This window comes from Phacochoerus africanus, chromosome 3 (assembly GCF_016906955.1).
Source record: "Phacochoerus africanus isolate WHEZ1 chromosome 3, ROS_Pafr_v1, whole genome shotgun sequence".
NCBI lineage: Eukaryota > Metazoa > Chordata > Mammalia > Artiodactyla > Suidae > Phacochoerus > Phacochoerus africanus.
This window is the reverse complement of record NC_062546.1, coordinates 161,412,480-161,428,633: the sequence shown is the minus strand read 5'-3', so window position 1 is coordinate 161,428,633 and position 16,154 is coordinate 161,412,480. Positions and strand designations below refer to the sequence as shown.

The window sequence follows — 16,154 nt, the reverse complement described above, 5'->3', positions numbered from 1 at the left end:
TGCATTCCAACCCCCAGTTTGTCCTCTGAAACAACTCAACTCCAGGCTTCTTTTCTCATCATCCTGCTTCCTCAGCAGTACTATTATTTGCTCCCTATCCCCACTTACACTCTCACGTGTATTATGTATTTTCCTTTTCCTTAACAGGAATTTCTGGTGTTTCTACGGATCATACTATTAGAAGAGCAGAAGCATTTATACAGTAGAATAATATCTACTGTATATTATTATGTAATACATAATCATATAAATTCATATACAATAATAATCTTTAAGAAAGCACTGTGATATAACTATCTGGAGCAAAATAACTGCTCCAGATAGTGGAAAACACACACACACACACACACACACACACACACACACACGTATTTTAGATAGAAAGGTTAAGTTTTCTTTTAGGTAAAGTGACAAGAAATATTCAAAGTCCAGGCCAAGCTATTCTGCTTATTCCAGTGATGATAGAACAATAGTTTTTAACTATACTTCAAAAACCCCTATTACTAAGTCGTTACTATTCAGTTATTACTATTCAGATTCTTAACTATCTTCGAGAATTCTGTTACTGGGCTCATTTTACTAATTCATTTTTGGAAGCTGGGATTAAGGGTAATTTTCTCCAAACAAAGTCTCATTGTCTAAAAGAGACAGCTCTTATGATTTTTGTTTCCTGACATGAAGACTTGGTCTTTAATTCAAGTAGTTCATGAAATAGTCACTGCCTTAGAGAAAATAAGCAAACCTGCAAGGACAAGTTGCAAGGTCCAACATAGTTTAGAGGACTGTTTTCATTATATTTCATCATGCTAAAACCAGGAAATAACAATTATCCCATGAGGCTTTCTGCTTCATTTCCTTTGGCTCTTCGGGGCTAAAGTTCAAATAAATGTGGAACTTTATTCAAATGTTTGGATATGTATCCAAATCAAAACTGTATGTAATAACCTTATGAATGAAAAATATTATATTTTGGGGAGAACTAAGAATTAAATTATCATAGCCCATATTGCAAATCATGTTTTGACTATCTAGCTGAATCATGGTGGCTATCACAGGGACCAACTAAGCATGACCTTGGCAAGCACAGCATAAAAACAAAGCATAAGCATTTTCCAAAGCAATACTTCTGAGTAGACTGAATATATTAATTCATTAACCATAGTCTCAATGACAATGTGTTGCATGTTTGTTGTAAAAATATAAAAAGGTTCTATTTAAGACAAAAAGATGTATTCTTCACATGTACTCAAAATTGTGAAAAGCACTGCCACTTTAGACATGAGAATACAGGCATTTAAAATTGGCAAAACTGGAATTCCCATCGTGGCGCAGTGGAAATGAATCCAATTAGGAATCACGAGGTTGCGGGTTAGATCTCTGGCCTCGCTCAGTGGGTTAAGGATCCAGCGTTGCTGTGAGCTGTGGTATAGGCTGCAGATGAGGCTGGGATCTGGAGTTGCTCTGGCTGTGACGTAGGCTGGCAGCTGTAGCTCCAACTGGACTCCTAGCCTGGGAACCTCCATATGCCGTGGGTGCAGCCTTATAAAGCAAAAATAAAATAAAATTGGCAAAACATAACAGTGTTGCTTAAAACTGATTCTCACCTCAACATTTTCTCTAACTCATAGATACTTTACATAGGTAGATTTATGTACACATATATGATTGAATGTAGCTTGAATCCTAAAATTCACTGAGTTGGACAAACAAAATATGAAGTGTTTGAAGTCAAAATATCTTCTCCCCAGGAAAGAGAACATCTGGGGCTTAAAAGATATTCTGCACCAATGGACAAATGGCCTATAACAAAACTTTTCTAGATCAAACTATCTAGATCAGAATTCACTTCTACAAGAATGGAAAGGGGCTGTAAATAATTGTTTATGATTCTGGGGACTTTAAATTCCTGTTAAGGCATGAATGATAATTTAACTCTGAATACTCTGGTACCTTGCACTGGGTTGTGAATAATATCTACTGTATATTATTATGTAATACATAATCATATAAATTCATATACAATAATAATCTTTATTTAAGAAAGCACTGTGATATAACAATAGGTAGATGAGAAAGGGAAAACAATGAAAGACATGTGCAACTATGAGGACAAAAGGATGGGAATCTCACGGACAGATATTAAAACCTATGCCTATAATTAAGCAGGCTCCACACGGATTCAATCACTGTGTCAGGAAAGAAATGGTATGAACATAAACAAGGCTTTTTTTTGACTTTTTCCTTAGAGCTAATAAATTTATGCAGGAGTTGCCAAGTATCTATGCATGCACTCATAGATACAAGTAATATCATGTGTCATATATATATCATATGAACCATGTTATATAGCATAGAGAGAGAGCCAGACATTTATACACACAGATACTGATACATTTATCTACTTCTATTTCTCTCCAGCTCCTTGATGAAGATACCCAAGGTTTTCTAGGGACGAGCTTTCTGGTGGTCCAGTGACCTAAGAAGTAAGACTGCCTAAATCAAGCCAGCTGAGTTTGTGAACAATGAAACAAGGACTCTGCAACATTGAGGAACACTCTTTAGCAGTCTTGGTTCTGCAGTGCTGCAAAACAGCCCAGCTGCAGCACATCCAAACTGACTGGACAGGCAGCTGTGAACTGCCCCAATTATGGCACAAAAAGCATGGATCTTGCACTGAGAAACACAGCCTTTGCTCCAAGAGGAATCATGACTGGCAATGTTTTCATTGAAATACAACTATATAGAAGTTGTCCTGCTTCTGAAAGTTGGCCACAAAAATCTCTGCTAATTCATATAAAACATGTGAGTCAAGAGAGGCCTTTCTACAGGAGGAAGAAACAAAAGCAAAGCTCATTACATTCTGGCCTTGAGCTTGCTTAGCTATATTGCTTCACTGTGGATATACTCAGTGTTGTAAAACGCTCATGGATGTTTAGGCTACAGTAAGTCACTGACATCTCTGTCGCTGACAGAGTCAGAAAACTATCACAGATGTAAAGCAGTACCAGGTCATCTGGGGTTCAGAACCAAGGGTCTTAATGAGCAAGGCAGGCTTCATAACTCTTTTAGCAGATGGCTGCGGAGTTCCCAGAAACTGATGTAACTGTAAAATTAGAAACCAAATAATTTATAATGCTTTCTTATATCAGGATCATCTTCTCAGGCCCACAGTTTACTCTGATGTCCTTGGAAAAATGCAGTTATGATGGTTCCCTCATGTTCTGCCTCCCTGCCTTTATCAGTGCTTGAAATGGTTCTCCACAAACTATTTGTATTCAGGGTAGTGACTTGTGAGTTCACTGCCTAGAAATAGTTAGGCACTTTTTATGAGACATGATGAATTTTTTATTCAGCACAGCAGTAATAAATTAAATAGGACCCCAAAGGATTCAAAGAGTTCACGGTCTCCCTGAGTGCCGTTATACAAGCCTACGGTGTAAGAACGTCTCCAGTGTTTAAGACCAGTAACATCATCATCTGCCAAGGGGGGTTTACAACCTCATTAACTTAATTACTTCTTATAAAATGAGCCCTCTGATACTCCATGGTGGTTCTGTACACACTACTGAGTAAAGACTCTCACTGAAAAGAAATACTGTATGTGCGTACACAGCATATTCTAGGCCCTCGATAAATGTTTGTTCTCTTCTTCTTTCATTCATTCATTCACAAACACAAAAAGGCAAATAACTACATGTACTCAAAAGCAATTTTAGGGACTAAGATAATGTGACATTTCAAAAATGGCCTGGTATTCCTCTTCCCCGCAGAATTGAGATTAAAATTCTCTTGAAATTCCTCACACACACTGTGCTGCAATCTCTGTTATTTTCCATCATTTCCTTTTCTCATAAAAAAATCTCCATGAAAAAAAGGCATTAAACAACACAAAGTCTATGGTTTACTCAAAGCCACAGTCTAATGACAAGGAAAATCTTAGTACAATTTGAAACAATTTTTTTTTTGGTCTTTTTAGGGCCACATCTGCAGCACTTGGAAGTTCCCAGGCTAGGGGACAAACCAGCTGGCCTACATCACTGCCACAGCAATGCCAGATTTGAGCCACATTTGCAACCTACACCACAGCTCACTACAATGCCAGATCCTTAACCCAATGAGGGAGGCCAGAGATCGAACCTGCATCTTCATGGATACTAGCTGGTTCCATTACTGCTGAGCCATAATGGAACTCCTTGAAACAATTTTTTGTACCACGGCTTTCAAGAAAAAAGACAAGTAGAAGTTGGGATATGTAAGCAAAACACAAAATGCCTCTATGGGGATGGAGAGGAAGGAGAGGCAGTTGGGAATCTATAAATGAAAAGGAAGAGCAGCTACCAAAGAGTGTAGCTGAGTGGATATTTTAAAACAGCAGCTCTCAGGAGTGGTGTCCAACACCCAGCACCGGGAGTTTTAGTGTCAGTGCACAACCAAAGCATCAAGAGATCCAGGAAGCACCACAGCTCAAAAATTAGACAAACGTGGGAGGGGTTAGGGAGAGGGATGGACTGGGAGTTTGGGGTTGTAGATGCAAAGTATTACATTTAGAACGGATAAGCAATGCAGTCCTACTGTATAGCACAGGGAACTATATCCAATCTCCTAGGAAGACCACAATGAATAAGAATGTATATATACGTATGACTGAGTCACTTTGCCGGACAGCAGAAATTGGCACAACACTGTAAATCAACTATTCTTTAATTTAAAAAAATTTCTTATTAAAAAAAAAAACAAAACACAAATGCTTCAAGTGACTTCTAGACAATGCTACTCAAAGTATGGTCCAAAGACCAGAACTACTCAAGAGTTGGTTGGTCCATAGCCCACTACTGGTCTGTCTACATCTGGGAGGAGGTTTTGAGAGGGGTTTTGTAGCAATTTGGTAGTTTACTTTGTCTGTTGAAACTAAAACCAAAAATCAGGGGCTGAATTTTCTATGAATTCTTGTATTTTATTTTTCTGGTACTGTTCAGCAACAAACTGGATCCACCTGAAATCCTGTCATCATCCCTGGATTTCATCCTTCCTAGGATCTTCTCCTTCTCAGTGAGTTGTAAACCCCCTGCTTCCTCCCAGAGCAGGGGGTGGGAGGGGGGAGGATAGAGGGAAGTAGAACCTGGTGATCCCAGTGGAAGGTTTGAGAAGTACTGCTCTGGGGTGTTGGTGGTACCCTCCTCCAGCCTCCTGCCTAAAGCAGCCCCTGACCTTGTGTGCTGTAAACAGAGCTTCCTACCAGAGGGGAGGCACTGACCCCATGAAGCAGCTGTCCATTCTTCAGCTGATGACAGAGGGCAAAGGGATACTAGGAAGGACAAAATCCAGGGATGATGACAGGATTTCAAGTGGTGAATGGGACACCGAAACCAAGAGAAGTTATTGAGTAGCAAAATATCAAGAAGAAGAAGAAGAAAAAAGAAAAATATCAAGAGAAGAGAAAAATATAGAAAAGAAGAATGAATGCCATGTGCCACAAGATTTCCACCAGAGGAATAAGGTGTTTTTGTTTTTCTCAGAAAAGAATGAACGCCTACCCTGTGAAACAGTAACAGCAACCTCCTCTCAGTTTTTCAATAAGGAAGGTATGAGAGTCCACCGGGAGATGGAGGAAGCAGGGTAGCTGACAACTCCCTGAGAAGGAGAAGGTCATATACTAACATGGTTAATGAGCGGGGTGTGCTGTCTTCTTGGAACATATGTTCCAGAGGAGATGAAGAACTGGCCAAAAACCAATCAAACCAGTGACCACAACCCACTTCTGATGACTCACTTAGGAACAAACTGAAATAATCAGACACTCAAGAGAAAAAAAAAAATCTTTAGGCATGACGAAGAATGAGTAAAAATCTAAAAAAATTAATAGGCTTAGGAATATTTTCATCTCTTCCTTCTGCTTACATAAATGAAAGACATATGAAATGAACACGCTGGTAAGTACAGTCAAAAGGATTGGGGTGGGGGCAGGCAGCATGAGACACATTACAAATGACTTCTGACAACGGACATGGTTTTTAGCTCGCCTTGCTACCATCTTCAATGGTCACTCTGGAAACAAGAAGCTGTACTGCTTCTAAGAATTAAATCCTGTTTCATGAGAAAGAACAGGTTAGTGACAGAGAAGGATCAAAATCTTTCTCCCCAAATACCAATGTCCTCTTAAAGTTCTTACTGGAGGAGTTCCCGTCATGGCGCAGTGGTTAACGAATCCGACTAGGAACCATGAGGTTGCGTGTTCGATCCCTGCCCTTGCTCAATGGGTTAACGACCCGGCGTTGCCATGAGCTGTGGTGTAGGTCGCAGACCCAGCTCAGATCCTGCGTTGCTGTGGCTCTGGCGTAGGCCGGTGGCTACAGCTCTGATTAGACCCCTGGCCTGGGAACCTCCATATGCTGCAGAAGCGGCCCTAGAAATGGCAAAAAGACAAAAAAAAAAAAAAAAGTTCTTACTGGAAAGAAAGAGTTCTAATCAGCCAAAGATATCACAAATTTCTGAGCAAAGAGAAGTAAGAGCCCATACCCAGAGTTCAAATGAATAATCTCAAAAAGGGATGGGACAGAGTTCCCGAGTGGCTCAGTGGGTTAAAGATCTGGTGCTGTGGCACAGGTTCAATCCCTGGACTAGAAAATTCTGCATGCTGCAGGTGCAGGAAAAAAAAAAATTAAGAAATAAAATTAAAAGATGTGGTAAACACTATATAATGACACTGAGTTTACACAATAATGAGCAAGTTTTTTTCATGAAAAGTAGCATGAGCTGCCATTAGAAGAGGAGGGGAAGGTGCAAAAGAAGGTCGGGGCTCCACCAAGCAGAACTTTGTGTAACAGGCCAACTGGGTTTGGCTAATATTTTAATGCAATGGAAACCATTTAGAAAATTATATAAAAAAATCTTGAGGGAAACAAAAACAGAAAAACAATATACCAAAACTCATGAGATGTAGCAAAAGAAGTTCCAAGAGGAAAGTCCATAGCTATAAATGTATACAGCAAGGATAAAAAAAAAAGATCTCTAATATCACTCCTCAAAAACAAATAAACAAACAAACAAACAAAACAAAAAAAGAACACGTTAAGCCCAACCTTAGCAGAAGATACAGTTTTTTGAGGAAATAATTAAGATTAAAGCAGAAATAAATGAAACAGAGAATAGGAAAGCAATAGAGAAGATAAACAAAATTGAGTCAGATCTTTGGAAAAGAAAAAACCAAACTGATAAACCTATAGCTAGATTAACCCAGAAAAAAAAAAAGAGAACTTAAATAAATAAACTTATAAATGAAAGAGGATATATTCAACAAATACCACAGAAATAAAGGATCCTAAGAGACTATTCTGAACAATTACAGGCCAACAAATTAGACAACCTAGAAGAAACAGGTAAGTTCCTAGAATCAAGAAGAAACAGAAAATCTGAACAGGCCAATTACTACTAAAGAGAATGAATCAGCAATCAAAAGCCTCCCAAAAAGAAAAACCTAGGACCAGATCTGTCTCAAATTCTTGTAAAAAAAAAAAAAAAAAAAAAAAAAAAAGAAGGAACACTTCCAAACTCATTTTACAAGGCCAGCATTACTCTAACACCAAAGCCATATAAGGATACTACAATAAAAGAAAACTATAGGTCAATATCTTTGACGACCATAAGTGCCAAAATTCTCAACAAAACACTAGCAAACTGAATTCACCAGCACATTAAAAGGATCATACACCATGATCAAGTGAGATCCATCCTTGGAATGCAAGGATGGTCCAACATATGTAAATCAATAAATGTGATACATCACATTTAATACATACATCACATCCTCATAAAATAAAAGATTAAAATCGTATGATCATCTCAAATAGATCCAGAAAAAGTATGACAAACTTAAATATCTTTTCATGATAAAAACTCTCAACGGATTGGGTAAAGAAGGAGTGTGCCTCAACATAACAAAGATCATAAGTGATGAGCACGCAACTGACATCACACTCAGTGGTGAAAAGGTTGAAAGCTTTTCCTCTAAGATCAGGAACAAGACAACTCTTCCCCCTCTTTTTCAACAGCATCCTGGAAGTCCCAGGCAGAGCAATTCAAGAAAAAGAAATAAAAGGCATCAGATGGCATCATGTTCACACGTGACATGGTATAGAGAAGACCCAAAAGATTCCACCAAAAAGACTATTAGAGCTAATAAACTAATTCAGTAAAGTCACAAGATATAAAGGCAACATACAGAAGTCAGTAGCATTTCTTTATACTAGCAATAAATTATCTAAAGAAGCAATAAAGAAAACCATCTCATTCACAATAGCGACAAAAACAATAAAATACCTTGGAATAAATTTACCCAAGTGGTGAAAGAGTTGTATACTGAAAGTGATGAGATACTGACAAAAGAAATTTAAGTGACACAAACAAATGGAAAGCTATTTCATGTTCATTAACAGGAAGAATTAATATTGTTAAAATATCCATAATATCCAGCGCTATCTACAGATTCAACATAATCCCTACCAAAATTCCAATGGCATTTTTCACAGAAACAGAACAAGCAACTTAAAATCCGTATGGAAGCACAAAAGACCCCAAATAGCAAAAACAACACTGAGGAAAAAGAACAAAGCTGGAGGTATCACACTCCCTGATTTCAAATTATACTACAAAGCTATAGAAATCAAAATAGTAGGACACTGGCATAAAAACAGACATATAGATGAATTACACAGAATTAAGAGGGCATAAATAAATCCATGCTTATGTAGTCAACTAATATTTGACAAGAGAACCAAGAATATTCAAAGGGAAAAATGAGGTCATTTTAATACACAGTGTTAGGAAAACTGGATATTCACATGCAAAAGATTGAACCCCTATCTTATACCACTCACAAAAATTAACTCAAAAATGGATTAAAGATTTAAATGGAAAACGTGAAATCGTGAAATTTCTAAAATAAAAAATAGGAGTAAACTCTTAGACATTGGTTTTGGCAATCATTTTTTTGGATATGACACCCAAAGCATAAACAACAAAAGCAAAACTAAACAAGTGGGATTACATTAAGCTTCTGCACAGCAAGAGAAATGATTAACAAAACAAAAAGGCAGCCTACTGAATGGAAGAAAATATTTTCAAATAATATGACCAAAAAGGGATTCATATAAAAAAATATGTAAATACATATATTAAAAAATAAACACATAAACATATATATAGCTCACACAACACAACATCAAACAAACAAACAAACAGTCCTATTTAAAAATGGGCAGAAGACCTGGATAGATATTTTTCCAAAGAAGACATAGAGATGGTCAACAGACCCATAAAAAGATGCTTAATATCTTTAATCATCAGAGAAATGCAAATCAAAACCACAATGCGATATCACTTGGCATCTGTCAGAATGGCTAATACCAAAACACACAAGAGATAAAGTGTTGGAGAGGATGTGGACAAAAGGAACCCCTGTGCACTAATGGTGGAAATGTAAATTGGTATAACCGCTATGGAAAACAGTATGGAGGTTCCTCAAAAAATTAAAAATAGAACTACCACACGATCCATCAATACCACTTCTGGGTATATATCCAAAGTAAACAAAATTACTATTTTGAAGAGAGAACTGCATTTCCAGTTCACTGCAGCATTATTTACAATAGACAAAAAAAAATGGATCCCAGTTCATCACAGCATTATTTACAAGACAAAAAATGGAAACAAAGTGTCTGTCCGTGGGTCAATGAATAAAGAAAATGTGGTGTGTATATACAGTTGAATATTGTGCAGCCAAAAAAAGAAGGAAATTCTGCCATTTGCAACAACATGGATGAACCCGAGGGTATTAACTAAAATAAGTCAGAGAAAGACAAATACTAAATGATCTCATTTATATATGGAATCTTAAAAAAAAAAGAAGAAGCACTCATGGAAACAGAATAGATTATTGGTATGGAGAGGAGAAGGGGAAATGGAGCTATGTGAAGATGGTCAAAAGGCACCAACATCCGGTTATAAGAAAAGTTCTAGGGATCTAATGTATAGCATGGTGGCTAGGGTTAACAAGGTACTGTATTCGTAAAGGTTGCTAAGAGAGTAGTTTTTTCACCATACACACAATAAGGTAAATCAAAAAAAAATTTTCAACAGGCCAAGGAGGGTTTGATCCAGTTTTTAGTTTTACAGGTCATTCTGATGTCTGTGAAAAGGATCTTATACCTGGCTTAAAATAAGCTTAAAATAACTTTTTTGAATAATACTCGATTTTTTCCATCTAACATAAGAGAAGTTAATATCTAAAAAAACCTACAACATCTTGCTGATAAAAAGACCAATATGAATCGATACATGTACTACATAAATAAGAAGCTTAATATCCACATTAAGAGGGTAATAGTTCCACTATAACCTAAAATACAATAAAATACTTGGGAATAAATTTACCCAAGAGGTGAAAGACCTGTACACTGAAAATGATGAGATATAGATGAAGGAAATTTACAAATGGAAAGCTAGTTCATGTTCATGAAACATTAAAGTATTGTTTATTTCTTGGTATTGTGTACTTCTTGGTGTGCAATTTTATAAAGCATACTGACAAACTGGGATGATTCCAGAATATGACCATGATAGTGAGGAGTCTGAGAACGAGATTTGATCCTCCTGTTATATATTCTTATACACTTCACTTAATGTTCACTACACTTCATTGCACCTAATGTTTTGTACATAAATTCTATGTATACAGGCATACGCACTTAGATGTATGTACATATATAGCCTAGAGCTATTGTTTATCTCCTCTACTGGACTATAAACTTGGTAAGAACACAGATGGTGCATGGCTCACCAATGTACCACCCGTACCTACTATAGTACCTTTCTCCTAATGGGTACTCAGAACTTATTTCCTGCATGAATACATGAATGTGTGTCACTTGAGAAATTTTTGAAGAGAAAGAATTTTTAGCCCTAGGAAGATATGATGGATGACTTCAAATAATTGAGTGTCCTGTAGAAGAGAAAGCAGGCTACTCTGGCAAGGTTCCAGACTACCGAGTTAAAAGACGAATGGGTGGAGGCCAAATTCAACTCTAGGTAAGTAGGAACTCTGTTAGCCAAACCCGTATGACGAAGTTAGTAGGCTGCCTTACAAAGCAGTGGACCAACCATCACCACAAAAGGAGGAGTTTGGCTGCCCCGGGAGAGAACCTTACATTAGATGGTCTATAACTAAAATCCCTTCCAATTATGTGAGACTATCCTCTGTTACCTTAGACTTTTTTTTTTTTTTTTTGCTTTTTGCCTTTTCCAGGGCCACTCCCGTGGCATATGGAGGTTCCCAGGCTAGGGGTCTAATCGGAGTTATAGCCACCGGCCTACTCCAGAGCCACAGCAACGCGGACATGAGCCGCGTCATGACCTACACCATAGCTCACAGCAACACCGGATCCCTAACCCACTGAGCAAGGCCAGGGATCGAACCCTCAACCTTATGGTTCCTAGTTGGATTTGTTAACCACTGTGCCTCAATGGGAACTCCTACCTTAGATTTTTACATGCCAGTCTTTTTCCCCCCATTTCTGCCCATCCAAAGCCTAGAACCTGCATAACCTTGCTGAGAGACAGTGTGCCAGGTCTCCAGAGGCTCTAGGAAGGGAGGTGGACACACCTATCTAACTCATCTCTCTTCAGCTACTTTGTGGGGGTACGGAGGAGGTACTGCTTAAGAAAGAGGAAGAAGAAACTGGTGCAGAAAGAAAAGCCATTCAGAGCAGATAGGGAGACTTTAAACGCCCAAATCTAACTATGGGCTCATGAACAAAATGTTTTCAGTTAATTGACTGAAATATCCACAAGGAATTTTTTTTCTTCTCTTGATCATCAGGAAAGCAAAGTTTATTAAACTGATAACTAAATAGCCAAGCAAAGTTGTAACACTGAAATTCCACATTGGCAAACTAGCAGAAGTTACCAATTATCACAGTCTTGTCTATTAAATAAGTATATCTTGAAGATAAAACAGTTATGCGAACACTATCCTCCTCATTCATGGACTCGTCAGTTCCATCAAAGAACCAACTGACAACAGTGGTTCTAAGTTTGGACTCAGAGAGCACAGTTCTTTCGGACCTGTTCCAGGTAGCTGGGCACCACTTGTAAAATCATTTTCTCACTCAAGACCATCAATCATTCAAATTGTTTTCATTAAAACCACAAAGGGAAAAAAGCATAATCTTTCCATTTGAGGGGCTGTTTTATGAGGAAGTTGCCAGCCTATCTAAAAATATATACAAAAATCCTGGGAGTTCCCATTGTGGCTCAGAGGAAAGGAAACTGACTAGAGTCCATGAAGATGCAGCTTCAATCCCTGGCCTCACTCAGTGGGTTAAGGATCTGGTGTTGCCACGAGCTGTGGTATAGGTGGCACACATGGCTCAGAGTTGGCGTTTCTGTGGCTCAAATGTAGGCCAGCAGCTGTAACTCCAATTCAACCTGTCTGGGAACTTGCATATGCAGAGGGCGTGGTCCTTAAAAAAAATTAAAAAATAAATTAAAAATAAAAATATAGGAGTTCCCGTCGTGGCACAGTGGTTAACAAATCCGACTAGGAACCATGAGGTTGCGGGTTCGGTCCCTGCCCTTGCTCAGTGGGTTAACGATCCGGCGTTGCCGTGAGCTGTGGTGTAGGTTGCAGACACGGCTCGGATCCTGCGTTGCTGTGGCTCTGGCGTAGGCCGGTGGCTACAGCTCCGATTCGACCCCTAGCCTGGGAACCTCCATATGCCGCGGGAGCGGCCCAAGAAATAGCAACAACAACAAAAAAAATAAATAAATAAATAAAAATAAAAATATATACAAAATCTCAATTCTTCAGACTCCAGAAGAAGACTTCTCTAGAGTGAAACCCAGCATGTTCCTGGTGACCCCCCTCACTTTTTACTGGAGATAAGCCTCCCCAAACCCAAATAATTTGGCATTCCTTAGGGAAGCGGTGAGGCCTCACAGACCTTGGTGAAAAGACCTGGCAGTACAGGAACTGCACAGAAAGGTCTAGAATCCAGAGACTCCCACATTAGTTGTGGAACCCCTTTGATTAGTGCCTGTTTCTTTACGTGAGAGATGTTGTCAGTTCTTCTCTGAGAACATTCCATGATCCTAATCACTTACTTCCTGCAAAGGAGCCCTGGGAACTTATATGCTAATCAGGCCCCACCTGCCCCCTCTGTGCTGCACTTACCTTCTAGAGGAGAAAGGAAGGTTGTCCAGTGGCCTTACCTGTTTTTCCTGCTCCACTTTCCCCAGTAATCAGAATACACTGGTCTTTATCTTGATCTCTTAGGGATCTGTATGCTTCATCTGACAGGGCAAAGCTGCAGGGGAGGATGGAGAAAAATGTCCTTAGACTTCAGCTCATTATCATGTGTTTATGACAGGCTCTTAAAAGAGTCACTGATAGGCTCTAGACAGAAAGCTGAGATACCACATTATATACTTCCTTCAAATTTTTTAAGTAACTAATCATCCATTCTTTGTGGCCCACATGACCTTCTTCTATGCATTTTCTATTCTAAAAATACATGTACTCTAAAGATATGCTTTATTTAATCCATGTGCTATATTCATGGTTCCTTTTATTAAAATCTGGGCAAGTCAGAGAACCAAGGAAAAAAAATTTTACATCACATGTGCATGACCGCACAATGTGGAGATTTTCAGGATGATCCATAGGAGTTTCAAAAGAACGTGAAAGATTTTTTTCCCAACATTAGGAAAGTGTTTTCCAATATTACCAAATAGCTGATCTTACCATCACTAAGGTAAATGTAAGACCACTGCCTTCACAAACGAGATGACTGAAACTCTATGGGCCACTGGAGGCTAGTGGTACTAGAGGTTCTTGTCCAGCCCAGGCCTCCTATGATTGACAAAGGCCGCCTATCAAGTAAGGCCAGGCTAGTCCTCATGCTGACCTTCCCCTCCTCAAAACTTACTAATAAGGTAAATTCTGTCCCTTCTAGCTAATAGAAAAATAACTTTGACAATAAGATACAGTACTTAAAACAGGTGAAGCACCTCTTCTCATTCATTCATCAACAAGTACTTATTAAGTCTACCTTATGTGAAGCACACACTACAAATATAAAGATAATTAAGACTCAGCCCTTTTTTCATGAGCTCTCAGCCAAAAGTAGGGGAGAGAGATACAAACAGAAAATAGCTAAGTGCAAGGAAAAAAATATGTGCAAAATATTGTGGAACCAGACACGGATCTCAAGAGGGTGGTAGTACCTTGAGTATCTTAAGAGGTGGAAAAAAACAGTCCTAAAGAATTCACTAGCCAGCAGAAATGAATCTGCCTAGGAACCTGGCCTCGCTCAGTGTGTTAAAGATCCAGCATTGCCGTGAGCTGTGGTGTAGGTCACAGATGAGGCTCAGATCCCACATTGCTGTGGCTGTGGCCATGGCCTGCAGCCGTAGCTCCAACCGGACCCCTAGCCTGGGAACCTTCAAGTTCTGAGGATGGGAACCTAAAAAGCACGCGCGTGCGCACACACACACACACACACACACACACACACAGAGAGAGAGAGAGAGAGAGAGAAAGAGAGAGATTTATTAGCGAGACAAAGGGCTTTTAGGCAAAAACAAAGGTCAGCATATTCTAGAGGTGGGTGAGGGGTATGAGCAGTTGCTGCTGAAAGGCAAAGCCTCAGGAATGATGCTAGAGAGATGGGTTGACTCTAAATCAGGAGAATAGAGAAGATAGTGAACCACCCAGTGGGACCATAAGCAGGGGAGTGGTGGGATCAGGGAGTAATCAGCTAGTAATTAGAGCTAAAAATAGCAACATTTACCCTGTATTAGCATGGTCCTTAGGCTCTTCATACTTATTCTAAATCTTACAAAACTATTACAAATAAATCATTATTAATTCCTTTTTCCACTGATGAAATTGTGGCACAAAGTGAAGCAGAAGTTGCCCAGGCCCCACAGGCAGTGTGACACAGCAGAGCCAGGGCTGACCCCAGCTCTAGACGACCGGGGCACACCGCCTCTGTGTTTTGGAGTCCGCGCCAGAGAGACTGATCTGGAGGGAAAGAGCCTAGTGAAGGGCTAGGATACAGAAAGAATGCCAATTCTTTCTAGACTATGGAGGATTTTTTGATCACAGACTCTGGCTCTTTGCAGAACGAGTATGGAGCCTTAATACCAACAGTGTCGTGAGCATGTTCAATGTGCTAGGAGCTGAATGAAGGGCTCTCCTGTTCATCATCAGACCTCACCCTAACAACAGCTCTTGAAGTGAATGTTATTACCATCATTAAAGAAAAAGGATCCAATGAGACTGACAGGTGACAAAACATGTCCAAGAGCCTTGTCCCAGGACAGTCATAACTTGAACCCAGAAATCCTGTGTATCACATTCTTCCCCTCTTTTCACATCCTCTATGACCTTATCCTCTGGATGGACCACTGTGAGACCCCCAAAGAGAGTCACCACAAGCCTTATCTGTAACCATCAAGTTGATGAATCCAATGCCTCGCACAAAAGTATGCTCTAAATGCATTTGCTGAATGAACATATAAATAATAGAAAATGAAAGAGAAAGTAATGGAAATATCTGCACAGGGACTTTTTCAAGTCACTAATTGCTTTAGCTTGTTTATGCAGACAAGGTACACTGATCTCTTTCCATCCAGCACATCGGCCTAACCCTCAAATCCCTTTCAGTCATTCCCTAAATACCCAGTGACCTACCTGCTCACCCTCCAAGCTCTCTCTGTGGCCTTATCCTTTTCAAGCATTCTCTGATTCCCCAAAGAGGAAGCAAGCACCCCCTCTGGGCACCACTGGGACAGTGTAAACAACAGTAGATCTGGAGGCAGGAGGCACCCTGGACAGACAGAATTCCTTGGGCCCCAAATCCATCACCTAAGGGACCTCTAGCAAGTCACTCATCCTGGCTGAACTTCAGTTTCTTCAGGTACAAAATAAAAAGCATAGCAAGATACTTTACATTAGAGGATTAAATAAAACCGCATGAAAGCACTTTAAAAGTGATCAAGTCCTGAATAAACATCTGATGTCTTTCTGTGTTATAATCAGTGATGCAGCATCTTCTTATCCCTAACCTGGGGGTAAGCTCCTGAGGACACAGTCTTTC

General features: G+C 39.3%; 1 protein-coding gene across 6 annotated transcripts in view; it reads right to left on the bottom strand.

Annotated features, from left to right (window-relative positions):
* Positions 1–16,154, bottom strand: part of MYO1B (myosin IB) — a 190,520-nt gene that overhangs the window by 86,837 nt on the left and 87,529 nt on the right. For all 6 annotated transcript variants that reach the window (XM_047773096.1, XM_047773098.1, XM_047773100.1 and 3 more), the window contains exon 4: positions 13,264–13,358. In XM_047773096.1, coding sequence (XP_047629052.1) covers positions 13,264–13,358 — 95 coding nt within the window. The remainder of the gene's footprint in view (positions 1–13,263; positions 13,359–16,154) is intronic.